At 37.0% G+C, this 16,907-nt stretch overlaps 1 protein-coding gene across 1 annotated transcript; it reads right to left on the minus strand.

The window, feature by feature from the left end:
* Positions 1-446: 446 nt before the first annotated feature.
* Positions 447-7,815, minus strand: LOC132175978 (uncharacterized). Its single transcript, XM_059588078.1, has 9 exons — positions 7,425-7,815; positions 5,405-5,804; positions 4,702-4,851; positions 4,476-4,610; positions 4,178-4,243; positions 3,169-3,219; positions 2,964-3,071; positions 1,977-2,061; positions 447-868 (listed from the first exon to the last, which is right to left on the minus strand). Exons 2-9 carry the CDS (start codon positions 5,600-5,602, stop codon positions 639-641), a joined length of 1,023 nt encoding a protein of 340 aa, XP_059444061.1. The 5' UTR covers positions 5,603-5,804; positions 7,425-7,815; the 3' UTR covers positions 447-638.
* Between the last annotated feature and the right edge of the window lie 9,092 nt (positions 7,816-16,907).

Below are 16,907 nucleotides of genomic sequence, written 5' to 3' on the forward strand. Positions count from 1 at the left end.
CGGCCCTGCTCGTATTTGGTGGTAGTACCCCATGCAACTCATCCAACATGTCATCTACCATGCGTATTGGAGATTGGTCCTTAAGGGTGACTATGTTCAATGCTAAATAATCAATACAAAATCGCCACGACCCGTCCATTTCTTTTTTACCAATAAAATTGCTGAGGAAAAAAGACTTGTGCTCGGTTAAATGAGCCCCACGGAAAACATCTCCATCACTTGTACCTCAATCTCATTTCTTTTTAGAAACGAGCGTTGGCCATTAGAAACACAATTTGTTGAGTTTCATCCAAAAGCCATATAAAATTGGTTCCATACAAAATTGGTCCATGGATGTGATCATTACAAAAACTCTAAAGAATGTTCGACGTAAATCTTATCAGATTCTACCTTGATTGGCCATTAAAAAAGATGCAAGAATTAATTCAATAATAATAATTAAAAAATAAAAGAAATCGCCAAATTCAGCACTCTTATATTGAAGATGACAAACATTAGTTGATATTGTCACATCAACATTGTTAGATAGTTGGGAGATACAAATGTAAAATATAGCATTACTCTTACCATAAATGAATTTTCTAACAATCTTGCAGAAGAAAGTAATGGTTATACACAATCTACCTTAAAATCACCCACTAATCGTCATCACTCTCATAGTTTTGTAAGAGTGAGGCTAGTCCAGTGCTTGTATGCTTTAGACTGCTATCTTCTGGAACAACTGGTAGTTTACTTGTGTTATCTTTCTTCTCCAGTTTCGCTGAATTGCTATCGTCAGAGGCTGCTTTCTTAACAACCGAAATCCTAACGGTTGAAGACTTGATTACTAACTTAGCATCACCAGGAGCCCCTGAACCACCTTCATTTTCTGTCAACAACCAAACATTCAACATGAATCTCGCTACTCTGATGGGAAATACCGCAAATGATCCAAACTAATTTATGCAATATTTCAGAAACAGAAAAAAAGATAAAGAAATTATATAATTTGCCTTGCAGTCAACAGTAGCACTACAAATTAATATATTACCTTGTGCTCAAAGTAATCTTTCTCATAATAAATAGTATACCTTCTGCTCCTTTACCCAAGGTATTTATTACCAATGGTATTTCCTAAGAAACAGCTAAAATTCATGTCTCAGTGACATTGGTACACTCATTGAAACAGATAAAGACCTAGTTTCGTATTTGCTTTGTTAGAACAGGCCAGATGAAATCAAATTTAGATCAAATCATCTATATTATATTTAGGAATCAATCTTCTAGATGGGAGAAATACATGTAACTTGAGCAGCAATATCGCAATTTAAACTCCAATAGAAAAAGGTGTAATAAAGTTCATTAGTTTCAGCTCAAAAACTTATTGACCAGTAATTCCATTCATAGAGCAAAATGCCAATAATAATGACCATTGAATTTTATGGATGTCGGCTCAAAATAACAAGGACTATCCTTCTGGGTCAAATAGAACAGTAAAAGGTTGGCTTTCAAGCCATGGAATGAGGAGTTACTATCGGATACGCTTCGTTTCCCATTGAACTGTGTTTTAGAAAAGCAATTGTTGCAAATTCAAGGGGACTTTTGTTATTCATCTTTGATTACATCCCTTCAACTACATGTTTAGTTCCTAATTATGAATGATATCCTCAGAGAAGGCCCGTGAATCTCTGGTATTCTGTTTTCATTGCAGACTGTAATGCCTCCCAGTCAACAACTCAAACAACAAGGTAAAAGCATTGCTAGATTTTCAAATACTATAAGACATTCATAAAGAAGATAGGATGCAGACTGCAGAGAAAGCTAGTACTTTCAGTCGGAAGCATGCACATGCAATGTATGTAAGGCAGTGGTGCTGTCAATGGAAACAGCGATGGCTGCTTCAAACCCCACCCCCAACCCCCAATTCCAATGAATAATGGCAATGCACTCCAACTTCTCTATAGTACGAAGGGGAAAAAATCTAACATGTCACAGACCTTTGTTGGTGGGACAATCAGCAGAAGTTGCTCTTGCCAAAGAATCTGTCGGGTTACCAGGAAGCTCTTCAGAGACCTTTCTCCTCTGCATTGGAATCATGTGCAAACATAAGTTCACAGATTATTCCTCTTTGGGATGTCCCGCAATCTAATTTGTAGTATTAGTTAACAAAGAATAAAGCAAAAAATTAAAGAACACACAGAATAAAGCACCAAAAAATCATGGGTAGTTTTGGAAAGTAACAGTCTTTATTGTCATGAGAAAACAATTGATGAAGCCCATTTAAAAAGTAAAAGTTACAAACAACAAATAAAAAGAATGGAGGGAGCATATATGTAACCATTATGAAAGACTATAACTTATGAAGTTCTTTTCACTTAGAAGCCATGCATATCACTATGATTTACAATAGAGGAAAGAAGGGGGCAGGGAAGGAACAAATCGATAAGCAAGTTTTAACTTGTAAGCATGCCAGAATGCATCTGAAAAGCATGTAAAATCATCCGAATGGTCTCTAAAATCCAAAAGAAAAAGAATTTTTTCTCTTCATCTGGAAAGCAAAGTAAGAGTGACTATAATCTATTTTATAGCAGTTCCCAATACTAATTTCAGCTTCACATCCTTTTTATTTTTTATGTTCCTTTCGATTTATATGACTGCAAGAAAACCATTTTTATCTCACTGGTAACTCTCGAATTCAATGGGAAGGTCATAATTTCAATTTCAGAAGTGTTATATAAGCCAGCAAAATCAGAAAATTTGAATATTCCACTAAATTAAGCAGCCAATTTCAAAACCATGATTTACAAAATAAAGTTTACCGTTTGGAAAACTAAGGGTCTGGTTCAAAAAGGTAGTCCGCTTAAAATTTGGAAGAGAAAGGCAGTCCGCTTAAAAAACCAATAACTTTTTTTCCACCACCAAGGAACCTAAAATAAAGGTTATCCCAAAACAATACACAAACTATTATTACAACATAACTATACCTTTGGTTGATCAAAAGATGTTTCACCATTGCCACTTGAAAGCTGAATCATATCTTCATCATCGTCAAGATCTTCATCATGAATTCTTCGAACATAATCTTTTGAATTCTGCAAAAGATTTAACAAAGTAAACTAACTTAGAAACAAATATCCCCCAACAAAAAGAAGGAGAAGAGGACTGTAAAAGTAGAATGGCTGTACTGACATGAAATATTGATTTTATAAGTGCTTCATCCTCTTCTTCCAACTTTTTCTCCTGGAAACATACAAATCATTAATTGTCAGAACAATATGATTTTTTTTTTATAAGTAATGAATTTATATTATTAAAAAGTGTAAGACACCCCTAAGTACACAAGCATTATACACAAAGAGGCTCCAAACAAGCAAGAAACCCAAACGAAACAACAAGGCCACCCACAAAACCCAACACTCGACATGCCCTCAAAATCAAAGCCCACAATACAATAGAGCCCGACACCCGCCAAGGCACTCAACACTAGAAAGCGAGAGTCTTACCTTTCCCCCGCCTAGAGGATGCTCCTTTAACATTATAGTCAATAGAGCATTCTAGGTTCCTAAGCTCCCTTCTACCCTTAACCTTCCGAGGGGCAACATCAATCCCCTCACATGGATCTCCCATCAAAGCCTAGTCTAAGCGGGTGGCAAGAGGGAAACCAACCAAAGGAGAAGGAAAATCTCCTTCATCCCCACCCCATAAATCTTCGTCTTCCCCACAAAGTAACGGCGAAAGAAGTTCACAGAATAAATAGAATCATCGTGGTTCTTTGAACTTTGAAGAACTTCTCACAGACTGGAATACTGATACAGTCCAGGCAGCTAAGGACCGGTTAGCCACAACTGAAGCAACATTACAGAATTAGATCATGTGGCCGGTTGAAGAAAGAAACAATATCTAGTAGTCGGGACAAATCAATCCATATGTCCATTATGCTTGATTGCAAAGGGTAATTTGACCCAATCTTGTATGCCATAACTGCATTGGAAATTCCTCATCTTCTATGACCAAGTACTCACCAGTAACACACAAGACAAAAGTTTTTTAAACATACAAGGCTTACCATATGTAAACAACTCTACTAATCCAATGGAATGGTGACATGCAGCCCTTTGGGATTTACTGATAGACATGTCTGGACTGTAATTTATACATAGAGCAACACTAATCTATATATAGAGCAGATCAGTCATACCTTTTGCACAGCTGTATGCTGCAAGGCCTCAAGCATGGCATCTACACTCACAGTTGCATGTCTGGACTGCAAAAACAGGGGGGAAACACGCATTAGTACCAAAATCTCATTGCCTTCGGGTTTTCATCAATGTGTTAATTGATAAATAAAAACAAAAATACCATACACAGGATGATGATTTCATGGCAACATGTCTAAAAGACAAGTTACAAAGCTATTCAAGCCCTTAAAGATTCCAATTTGTTCCACTGTCAAATGGATGCCCTATTACATAAAACACATTTACTAAAGCAAGTACCTTCATAGACTTCATCTCATCCAGTGCAGCCAGTATATCCATCTCTCTTTTTGAATCCAAGGTTCTGTTCTCCAAAGATTTCATCGCATCTCCCATCTCTTCAGCATCCCTTTTGTGTTTCTCCGACTCTGTTAGCTGATAAAAGGAATAACTTATCAATGAAGTCACAAGCTATGCTAATAACAATGTGATATATAAAATTGTATACGGAAGGATAAACTTTTACCTCGTCCTCTTCACGCCAAGGTTCGAAATTTCGTGTTGCACCAGACTCAACGATATAGTCTGAATTTTGAGGGTCTGTCTTCATCGTGAGCTCAGCAGAGCACCTTGTACATTTGAAATAAAATCGGAATAGTGGAATTCCTAAATATGCCTGCAAATAATTAAACATTAATAATACAATTCACCTAAACATCACATATTCAAATCTCGCACTAAGAAACCTGCCACACAAGTACTATACCGGAATAGGCAAAACCAAGAAGCAATAATAACTATGAAGGCTGACACTAAGGCATTCTAGTCACCTTCTATGCTCTAAACAACCAATATCACTAGAAATCTTTTAACAACAGCAGCATGTTTCTCTGAGCTAGGATAGGATGAATTTTATACAAGATATGGGACTAAGATTAAACCAAGAGAATAGTCATGGTTTAAAAGAAACAATGGCTCAGAACTCAACCCGAGCGACCATTGATAAATTTCAGAATGCCCAATGATAAATTTCTATCTAAGAAAAATCTGCTAAACTTGAAATTTATGTTCAATCAACTTAAGCACGTTTAGAAGACAAAAACCCTAAAATTTAAATAAATAAGAAAATTTAATAGTAACAAAAAATTTCAATGTTGGGACATATAACAGTTATGTAAGCTTTCAATTTTGTTAGGAAGCCCTAAAGCCAAAGGAAAGAGAAAAACAACCTCGCCGACGACGTCCTCTTTGCGGGAATTAAACTTGGTGCCCTTGTAGATGTAATTGCCGCAGGTGTTGCAGCGAATGCTCATGGGGAGCATCATGCGGACCTTGATCTGCTGGTTCTTGGGCCTCCGGACCCGCGGAAGCTTCGAGGGGTCAAAGTCCGGCGGGTAGTACTTGTTTAGCACCTTTCTCTCTCCCATTCTTCAAATAAGCCTGAAACGGCGATCACTCAGTCGTTGGTTTCCAAAGCGAGAAGGAGGCAAAGGGGTGTTGATGTATTGGGCTCGGAGACCTCAAACTTTAGTCCGAGTTGTAATTCGGCGATGGGATCCCAAAATATCAAAACCAGTGGTTGAGTGGTGCGGTGTTACAGTGCTGTTCCAGGGAAGTGCTGGTGACGGGCTGAATGGCACATAAACAATCTAAATTAGGTATGATGTTACCATGCTGATAAATGATTCCACCCAATTAAGGAAGCAAATAAGAAGCACATTGAGATCTTGCCGAAATGTGAAAGATTAATTCCATTCCTCATGGAGGTTTTTTTTTTTTTTTCCCTTTTTTTGTTTGTTTGTTTGCAAGTAATAAGAATTGTACTAAAGAGAGGAGTAAATTCATTAACAAAAGTTCTCATAAAGCTTACAAACTAAATACTCACAGGGACAGGTTTGGATAAGATAACACTAACTAATGATTGCATTTCTTCAGTATGTAACCTAGGTTAGAGGATAATACATTAATCATCAAAGTTGCTGCAAGATCCTGAAATGAAAAAAGGAAGCTCCAAATGCACCACGTTTTCATGTTAATTGCACTATAAAAGCTCACTTTATGCACTTCCAATGATTTAAATCATGCCTATCCTCAACTTGATGCGTCTTTCACTTAAGAACTCCCAAAATTGGAACTATATTTTCAAGACCTCTAATTCATACTCCCTTGAAAGCAGTGTAAAGTTCCAATAACTAGTAAAATCCAAGGTAACCACACTTTTTGTAACATTCTCAAGCACTTCCTGGAACTTTTCTTGGTTTTCTAAAATGGACTTCTACTATTCCTTGTCTGCTTCGCCACTATGTTTCTTGAGCATCAACATTTTCCTCTCACACACACACACACACATATATATATATATATACCAAGGGCTGAGCTTCCCTCTCTGACAATTCAAATTGCCAAATAACCATAACTACCTAATTTGTAATTACTTGAATTAGTTCAAGATAATTAATGTAGAATATTCAAATTCAACTCTAGTAGATAACACGCTCTATATGGATAACACATAAAGATGCATATGCATGCAACTAATTTGCTAACCAAAATCAGCAACAATAAAGTAAATTATATGTAGTATTATGGGTTCCATTTCATATACCATTCCCAACTGATAACATCATTGCCATCTCTATTCGGGGCTTGCCGAAATGTCTATTCATAGCTAGATGATATTTTACATATGCTTTTAAATTGATTGATTAGATTTGGCTGTGTGTAGTTTATTGATCATCTCAAAATGGGCAAGTCTTCATTCAAATTCATAAGCATGGTGAAAATATATTTTGATACTAATCAGAGAATATTATTATTACGCATATATAAGTATTATACGCCCATGACCAAGTTGATTACTTGGAAACAGATATCACCTATTACTGGATGTGGATTGTAATTTAATCAACTAATCATTACATATTTACATAGCACAAGCCTTAGTTTGATCCCCAAGAATACTGTAATAGAATTCTAAGTTTAGAACTTTTTGAAATTGTCACAGTTTGGGAGCCTCAAAACAACATAAGTTACATAACTTGCACAAATATTTGGCTGTTTTCCAGTTCTAGGAAAACCCAATACGAAATTTTCTGAAAAAAATAAATAAATAAATCCCAAAGGACAAAGCATATGAAACAGAAAGGAATTTGCGTTAGCTCGATTTTCTCATCAACCAAAAAGAGGGTTAGACAAAGTGTAAATAGATATTTAGGCAAAGAGATAGAAAACAAAGAGAGATTATGTTACCCGCTGAGAAAGGAATTTAGGTTGGTAGTCTTCGAACTCAATCTGGAATACTGATACAATCAACCGTAGAGGGGCTCAAAAACGAACCTCAAATGGCGAAGAAGGAAGACCAGGAGATTATACAGCGTCAATCACCGGCGGAATCGCCGGGAATCGGTCGTCGGTGAGGAAATCAGTCGACGACGAGACACACGACCAGACTCGTTTGTGGCCTGTTCAGTTTTTTTTTTGGTTTTTTCTGCTGAGTCTTCTCTCCACGGCTGGGAGAGAAATCAAAAGGAAACAAAGAAAAAAGAGAGAAAAATTACCGCTGTGGCTGTGGGTTCTTCATCGGTGTACAGTGGCTGTGGGTTTCAATTTGGGCCTCTTGTGCAGATTCACGGAGAGAGGGCTTGTTTCAACAAAAATCCAGTGTATTTAGTTATGAGAAAAACTTATATTGGGAGGGGCGTTTTGTGCGACCAATAAAAAAGTGACATCTAAACTAAATTTATTAAAACTTTTTTGATAAGTAAAAAAAAAAAAAGTTTTAATAAATTTAGTTTAGATGTCACTAGACTTAATAAAACTTTAAAACTTAAGTACACTAGATTATAAATAAAAATTAATTAATTTTTTTTTTAAAAAAAAAGAACAAAATTGAAGGGGTGGCTGGTTAGCCAGCCCTCCCTCACTTGGGGTGGCCGGCCGCCACCCCCAGACCATGCGGCCACCCCAGCCCGACAACCACCCAAATACTCTTAATAAGTCGAGTCAAGTTGGCTCTTATATTTAATTTATTTATTTTTATTTTAAATTTAAACTTTAAGTACGGTTAAACGGTCTAAGAAGTTAGCTTGCATACGAGCATTTATTTAGCCAGGCTAGCCGAGTATGGAGCCTGAGTCAAGATAACAAGACACTTAGTTTCGAAGAAAGAGAATGTGCATCCTTTTATAATAAAATGATGCTATTAGGAAAAAAAAAATTATCAATTTTTAATATTAATATGAGCAACTATGTGAACAATTACTAATTTAAGTCTTATATAAGCTACTCACGAGCCTAACCGAGCTTACTTCGTTTAATATTCGAGCCAGTATTTATGTCCACGAAACGCCTCATTTATTAATTAAGTCGAGCACTATCCAAGCTTTATACTAGTCGATCCCGAGCTCGCTTGCGAACGACTTGTTCGTTTAACACCCCTAGAGCCATCGAGGGATTGGAGTGGGTATTTGGACAGTTGGACATCGAGTTTCATCAAAAATAAAAGAGAAATGTTATATTTACCATTTTTTTTTTCAAAAATTGATTTGTAAGTGATGTCATCATCTCATGAGATAATGACACATTTCGTAAAATAATAAATCTTATGGGATGGTAACACATCACTTGAGAATTAATTTTTTAGGAGAATTAGTGTAGCATTTATCAAAGTAAAAATCATGAGGAGATCAAAAATATATACACTTAATAATAAGGCAAAAATGCTGGTACGCTAGAAACCATAAGCAGGGTAAATGTGATGCATGGGTCTTTACAAACACAATTTGTAGTGTTTCATCAAAGCGCCATATAAAATTGGACGAAATCTCTAAAGAATGTTAGACGAAAATCTTTTCACATTCTACCTTAATTAGCCATTAAAAAAGATACAAAAAATAATCATAAAAAATAAAAAAAGAAGGAAGATAGAAGAAATTCGAAATTCAGCACTCTAGTGTTGAAGATGACAAACTTTTCGGTAGCATAAAGAACCATTAACGTGTACAAACCCGGCTGGAATAAAGAATCAATTTAGCTTGACGACGACGACGAATGTGCTAGGAACTTTCCCTCATAAGTTACAATTGATTCAAATATTGGTTGATACTATCAAATCGGTGATAATATATAGTTTAAATGTGCAATTTTATTTTATTAAATTAAACATTTTCATACCTACTTTGTAATAATTCTTTCATTTTACAAGTAGTTGTAGAGTATTATGTAATTACTAAATTTTAAGTTTAAAAGAAGTATTAATTCAATGAAATGAACAAGAGGAGACGGATGGGGAGAGCTTGAGTCCGAAAGTTGGGTTTTCTCCCGATCCTCAAGAAGTAGCTCAATCGGTTGTGGACCATGCCTCATAAAGCGGAGGTCACTAATTCGAATCTCCCTTCCCCTTCCCTTGTGTGAACATGTCAAAAAAAAAAAAAAAGTTGGGTTCTCATCCAATTCGGCCAATAGTATTTTTTTCCTTTGTTTTTTTGTTTTTTTTTTTGGCTTAATGTTAGCATTTTTAATCATGGATTTTATTTCCATGATTATGAGGGGCTAATCTTTTAGCTAGGGCTATGGGTGAAACTTAATATTATTATTTTGTGTTCTTGAGACCCTGTTCAATATTTTTCATAGATTAATGATTGTTGGGAATGATTTTAATTTGCAATCGATTCAATGTTGACGAGATGTTTTTGATTCATTACCATTTTTGTTTATATCAAATGATTATTTTTTGTTTAATTTGTTATGATTCGAATTTATATTGAATGCTTAATTTCTTTTAACATGAAATTGAGATCAAATTTTGAATCAAACTCATGCTCAATCTACTTTATTTTTAGGAAAAATTACAGTTTACCCCCTCAAAGTTGACAGCGTTTTTCAATTCGAACACCAAAGTTTCAATTTTTGCAATTCACCCCCCCAAAGTTCCAAATTTTTGCAATTTGACCAATTTTATCCAAAACTTCCCATATTGCCCCTAATTTTTATTTTTTTATTTTTTATAAAAAAATTTTAAAAAAATTCGTGGTGGCCGTAGCCACCCCTTTGGTCATCTGGTCATTTTTGCACCCCCAAATTTGTTTTCGTTTTCATAAAAAATAAAAAAAATAAAAATAAAATCAGGGGCAATATGGGAATTTTGGGATGATATTGGTCGAATTGAAAAAAATTGGAACTTTGTGGGGGTGGATTGCAAAAATTGAAACTTTGATGTTCGAATTGAAAAACGCTGTCAACTTTGGGGGGGTAAACTGTAATTTTTCCTTATTTTTAATTAGTAATTTATCGTTAAACCTTCCAATTAGGAGAGTTGATTCTCTACTTAGTTAAATTAAAACTGTCTCAAGAATTCTTAATAGAATATTATGTGGATCCTTGAAGACCTAGTGATTTTTCTCATTCATTTTTCATTTGCTCTATTTTAATTAATTTAATTTTGTTATTCTAATCACTCTATTGCTCCACTCTTAGTGGAAAACAAAAACCAAATCATTTTATTTTTCTTTGCACGATAATATAAATTTTACTTGAATATCTACCATTCCCTATGAATCGACCTCGGTCTTACCAAGAATTTTATTACTTGCAATAGCATGTACTTGGGTTTGGCACTTAGCATTGTAAAATAATTGTGAGATATAAATGTGGTATATTATGTATATCATTACTCTTACCATAAATAAATTTTCTAACAATCTTGGGGAAGAAAGTCAATCACCCACTAATCATCATCACTTTCATAGTTTTGTAAGAGTGAGTCTAGTCCGGTGCTTATATGCTTTTATGAGCATTTTTTTCTATTTATATATTTTGTCCTCTATTGTCGCTCAAAATAACAAGGTCAATCCCTCCGGGTCAAAATAGAACAGTAAAAGGTAGGCTTTCAAGCCATGGAATGAGCAATTACTATCTTATACGCTTCCTTACCCAATGACCTGTGTTTTAGAAAAGCAATTGTTGCAAATTCTGGTGGAAATTTTGTTATTTGTCTTTGATTACGTACCTTCAACTCCATGTTTAGTTCCTAATTATGAATGATATCCTCAGAGAAGGCAGGCCATGAATCTCAGGTATTCTGCTTTCATTGCAGACTGAAATGCCTCCCAGTAAACAACTCAAACAACAAGGTAAAAGCATTGCTAGATTTTCAAAGACTTTAAGACATTCATAATGAAGATAGGGATGCAGGCTGCATAAAAAGCTACTTTCTCCCGGAAGCATGTAAATGCAATGTATGCAACGCAGTGGTGCCGTCAATGGAAACAGCAATGGCTACTTCACCCCCAGCCCGCAATTCCTCCAGGTGGGGGGAAACTTGTACCAAAACTAAATTTAGAATGCTCTATTAACTATGATGCGAAGGGATCATAGTCTAGTCGTGGAAAGGGCAAAGGCTCATGCTTGTTAGCGTTGAGGGTGTTTAGGGCTTTGATGCCTCGTGGGTGTTGGGTTGGTGAGCGTTTTGGGTTGGTTGGGTTGAGGGTGTTCTTCCTGTTTTTGGGGTTTTGCTTATGAGAGCTCATTTGTATATATACTTAGGGGCATCTTACGCTTACATTACTTATGAAAAGATATTATACCAAAACTATATATGATTAACTAATCCAATAAATTTGTTAACACGATTCTTCCCCTACTACATTAACATACTCAATTGACATAATATTGGGGTTTCCTCTTGATATCATCATCCTATATCACCATTAATGTGACTAGCTTTTATTGAAATGGAGTAATTATCAAAACTAATGAGTCAACCTCAATCACATGCCTTCAATGTAACATAAATTAGGCAATTATATATTCCTTTTTGTTAAATCAATACTTATCTCAAAAACTTAAGCGGATAGAAAAATGTAAATTTGATAATTTAATCAATACTTTAACACTCCCTCTTATAAGTAGGCTTAAACTCCCTTTTAATAAGTGAAGCACAATACGTGGAATATTTAATTTTGAATGGAGAGTGAATTGAAAGTTCGATCTTAGGACTTTTGGCTTTAATACCTTGTTAAATTACCAATTATCTCAAAAGCTTTAAAGGATGGGGGATGATAAGATCCTAAAATATCCTCATAATATCCTCCCTTAATGTTTTTCATAATCATAATGATTGTATATCATTACAATCTCCTTAACTTAGGTATTATTATATAATAATTATTTTTTTTGAATAAGTTGTAACATTCTCTATAAAATGACGTAGATGTCGTATGACAATTCAATGAGTAAAAACATCAAGTATTTTATGCAACAATTAGAGGTTGATCCAATCAAAATGATTAATTAGAAGTTCAATCCCCTCGAATTGATTGATTTATCCCTTTAGTTACCATATTTTATGATTTTCAATCGATTTCAACCATTATATTCTTATCATAATCGGCTAGCCATTGGTTCCTCTCTCTCTCTCCCTCTCCCTCTTCTCTCTGTTGCAAATTTGGAAGCCTTTGATAGAATGGAAGAGAGAATTGGTGAAAATCAATGTAGAGAATTGTCGAATACCAATGCAATTAATGAATAAAAAATAAAAAAAAGCATGTTTCAATCTCAAAGGTAGATCGATAGGGAGGGGAAAATAGTAGGAAGTGATTTGGAAATGATTATGGAAAGAATGAAGACTCTGGGCTAGGGAAGAAATGGAAAAGTGTGGAGACGAGAATTGGGCTAGGGCCAAAAGGGGGAATAAAAGGTTGCAGAGAAGGGGGAATATCATTATGCAGGGACGAAATAATCTTACACGAATGTAATGGCGGTGGTTGAGCACATTGAGTATCCTTAATTGGAATTGCTGAGGTTTTGAAAATCTTAGGACACTTCGACATCTTTGCCGGATGGTAAATGAAAAGAAGCCTCAAACAACCTTTGTTTCAATCATTAAGGAACAAAATATGATTCGAAGGTATGCTGATTGTGAATCCTATCGGGGAGGAGGGGGAGTGATTTTCTTATGAAAGGATGCTAAGGAGGAGGTGGAAGCACGGTTGAGCCCGGAGGAATTGAGGACTGTATTTATGAGGTAGAAACACGTGTCACAAAAGAGAGAAATATGCAACTACTAAAGGAATTTACAACGGAGGAAATTTAGTAGCTTTTTCTCAGGTGCAACCTCTAAAGCTCCTGGACCAGACAGCTTTGCTGGATGTTTCTACCAAAAGAGGTTTGCTACAATGCATTAATCCCCCCACCCATCTCCCCACCATCTTCTCTCTTTAACATCTTGATTTTTTTTAAAGCTTCATAACTATAATTTTTTTATGATGATATAAATTATAGCTATATTGTTCTTATCTCAAATGTCCAACTTTCTTTAAGCGTTTTAAAAGTTACAACATCTTTGTAGGAATAAAAAATGGACAAAAATGGTCTTTCTAGTATTACTCTTAACAAGGATTAGCAATTTTCGTATTACTTTCTTATGAAAATGAAAATAAATGCGAATGGGGCAGCTTAAATCTCATTGGCCGTTACCGTATCTAAGTTCACCAGCCGTGACGCCTGCATTCCCTGCAATAAAATCTCTATCCTCCGAGCCATAGCATTTACCGCCAACGTGGCGTCGACACCAATCACGTGCGCATTGTGCAACCGGCGTGCGTAGGCTATCATCTCCTACACAAACTCCTCTCTCTCTACTTTGTCTCTTTCTGCAACGCCTGCCATACCATTTTCTCCGTTTAAACCTCAGATTCTCCCTATCCCTAATTCACGCTTTCAAATTCTGGAGAAATCTAAACCCTAATTTCAGCTCCCAAATTTTACCATTCCTGTGAGCTCTGTTACTCAAAAACCCTAAATCGAAGCCCTAAACCCTCTGTTTCGAAAATCAATTTTAGCTTGGATGAAGAGGGAGTGAGCGACCAAAGAGCAGGGAAAAGGTTGTAATTCTTCGACTAATGTCGGTGGAGAGGTCGTTCGAGGCATGGGAGGAGGTGCAGCGGCACGGTCTGGACTTGGCGGACCGGCTCGCGCAGGGCTTCACGGGCTTGATCCAGTCTCACATGAGCCCTCCGTCGTTTCCGTGGCCCAATCCCCAGAACTCGAAGCTTTTCGACCTTGAATTCCCGAGTCAGACTTTCGGGAGAAGAGATTTCGGATTGGCGACCGATAGCTCGGGGATAAACGGAGTGTCGGCGATTCTAGATATCGGGAATAGGATAGGGCAGGCCGGGGCGGACTTTGGGGCGGGCTTGAATGGGTTAGTTCAGCAGTTTTTCAGGAGGCTGCCGGTGCCGTTTCGGCCAGAGGAGAACGCCGTGGCGGTGGTGCGGGTGGATGTTGAGGGGAGTAGGCTGAGGAGTGATGTGGGTGCGACTGCGCAAGGAGACATTGGGTCGTTATCGGCTCGGCTGAGGGACTTGGGATTTGCGGAGAATGATAGCGGTGCTGATGGGTCGCTTGATGATGAAGTTGCTGGGTTTAATCTGAGGACGGCAGGACTTCTGGGTAGACCGCAGGTAAGAGTTTTTGAAACTATTTACATGAATTCATTCATCATTTTGTGCAATGGTTGTGCTTGTGACATTTTCAAGTGCTAATAGCCAATAGAAATTAGAAGTTTTATATTGATATAATGCTGGTGAAGGTATTGGATATCATGGAAATGATCAAGTGAGATAGATTAGGCAGCTCTTAAGTGGATTTGGCGAGGAAGAAAGTAGTTGATTACGTGCTTTTAGTGGTGTATGTCACAATTCGTTTCCTTCGGTTGTAGTGTCTCACAATCAAGCCTACTGTAGTTTCTGGACCTTCCACTTTGCAATTTGCAATGTAAAATGTCAATCTTTGCTAATTGACAGAAATGTTGCTTTAAGATAAGAAATTAGCCATGGTGTTGCGAGCATCAACCGGAAGACTGACCTTTATAGGCCTTGAACAATAACTTAAGCCAACTCCAAACTTCTTTACTTTAGACCTGCTCCATCCAATCTTCAATCATGATTGGATGCAATGAAGTGACAGACCTGTAAATCGGAATAGGTGTTTCCTTTATGATTTTTTTTTTTCTCCTTTCTTGTTCTCTTTTCTCCTTCTATTTAGGTGCTTCCTCTGCATTTTTTGATACATACTACATTACTTATTAATTTTTTTTTTAAATTTTTTTTTAAAATTTTTAAAATTTTTATTTATTATTATTATTATTATTATTTTTTTATAAATAATCAATTTTTATTAAAAGCGAAAAGGGATGCAACCCAAGTACACAACGCTTCACAAGAAAAACAAAAATAGTGATGCAAAATGGGAATGAGGGTTTAAGAGTGCTAGTTACAATTCTCGGGTTTCTAGCTATTTGATTAGGTGTTTACTGGATTGGTTCTATTTTGACCGAAGTCTAACCTAACATGGTTTTTAAATTGGACAGTCTTTTCCCTAAAAGGTTTTGGCCTACCAAGAAAGTATTCTACTGTCTGAACCTCACGTGTTGTAATAGTAAGTTCAATGTTTGATTCATGGTGCTTGGAGTTTTTAATTTACTACGCGTGGTTCCCTAGAGTGTCTGAATCTCTTTGTGTGTGCCGATTCTAGCAATCCAGTCCGCCGGAACTCCTCAGAATCTGCTGGGAGGAGGCGCGACAACGACTGTGGAGAATTTACCTCCGTTGACAGAGGACAACATGCTGGTGGCTTGGTCTCCTAGAGAGATAAACCAGGACAGAGTAAAGGTTAGTGAAGGATTGGGTAATTTGGGGTCTCCAGCTATGGTGGGCTTGCCTGTAGTGTGCTCCCCTCTTGATTGTGACTTCACTAGCATTTGCCATGGGTCCTCTGATTTGGTTGAGATAGGGAATGAGATCCAGAGTATTGGTAATCTTGACAGGCATGCTCCTCTAAATTCTTATGTGCCTATTTCAGAGGGTGTGTCGGGTTACTCAGATTGGGTAGTTTAGTGTGCAAATGAGATTTATCCAATTGTGGGGATATCGTATGTGGGTCATAAACTGCAATTGCTGGCCCTTTTGACTTTCCTGGAGGGGGAACGCCGAAATAATGCAATGGTAGCCAACTCGGGCAGCGGTACAAAGGGTAAGAGGGAGGTCAGGAATTTGGAGTGTTTAGTGAATTATGATGCTAGAGGTTCTAGCTCTAGTCGTGGCAATAGGAAGGGGAGGGGTACTGCAGTAATTTTATGAAGCCAAGAATTATTTCTTGGAATGTAAGAGGGTTGAACAAGAGGGATAAACGATTGAGGGTGAGTAATTGGCTTAGAGATTGGAAGTCAGATATTGTATGCTTTCAAGAAACCAAACTTAAGGGTATGTCTTGCAACATTGTACGCAGTTTATGGGGTTGGAGTCATGTGGACTGGTGTTGTTTGGATTCTAATGGGGCCTCGGGGGGTATCCTGATCATGTGGGATAATAGGGTGGTGGAAAAGATAGAAGAATGTGTAGGGGCTTACACTTTGGCTGTGACTTTTAGGAATGTGGTGGATCACTCAATTTGGGCTTTTGCAGGTGTGTGGTCCGAACTCTAATAGGGATAGAAGGTTTCTTTGGGAATGAGTTGGCGGGTGTTCTAAGTTTGTGGAATTTGCCATGGTGCTTAGGGGGAGATTTCAATGTAACTCGATTCCCTAGTGAAAGATCAGGTACAGTTCACCTGGATTATGCTATGATGGAGTTCTCAGATTTTATTTCTGAACAAGGGTTGGTGGATCTTCCTCTTGCAGGGGGCTCCTTTACTTGGTCGATTTCTCATGATCCTCCCATGTGGTCAAGGATAGAT

This window comes from Corylus avellana, chromosome ca3, assembly GCF_901000735.1.
Source record: "Corylus avellana chromosome ca3, CavTom2PMs-1.0".
In the NCBI taxonomy this organism is placed as follows: domain Eukaryota; kingdom Viridiplantae; phylum Streptophyta; class Magnoliopsida; order Fagales; family Betulaceae; genus Corylus; species Corylus avellana.

What these genes read in the sequence shown, in the direction of transcription:
- LOC132175978 (XM_059588078.1), bottom strand. Translation starts at nt 5,602, where the DNA reads ATGGGAGAGAGAAAGGTGCTAAACAAGTACTACCCGCCGGACTTTGAC. An exon ending in CTTGGCGTGAAGAGGACGAG is followed by an intron (nt 4,611 to 4,701) that starts GTAAAAGTTTAT and finishes TCCTTTTATCAG; the next exon opens with CTAACAGAGTCGGAGAAACA. An exon ending in CATCTTTTGATCAACCAAAG is followed by an intron (nt 2,062 to 2,963) that starts GTATAGTTATGT and finishes ATTCCAATGCAG; the next exon opens with AGGAGAAAGGTCTCTGAAGA.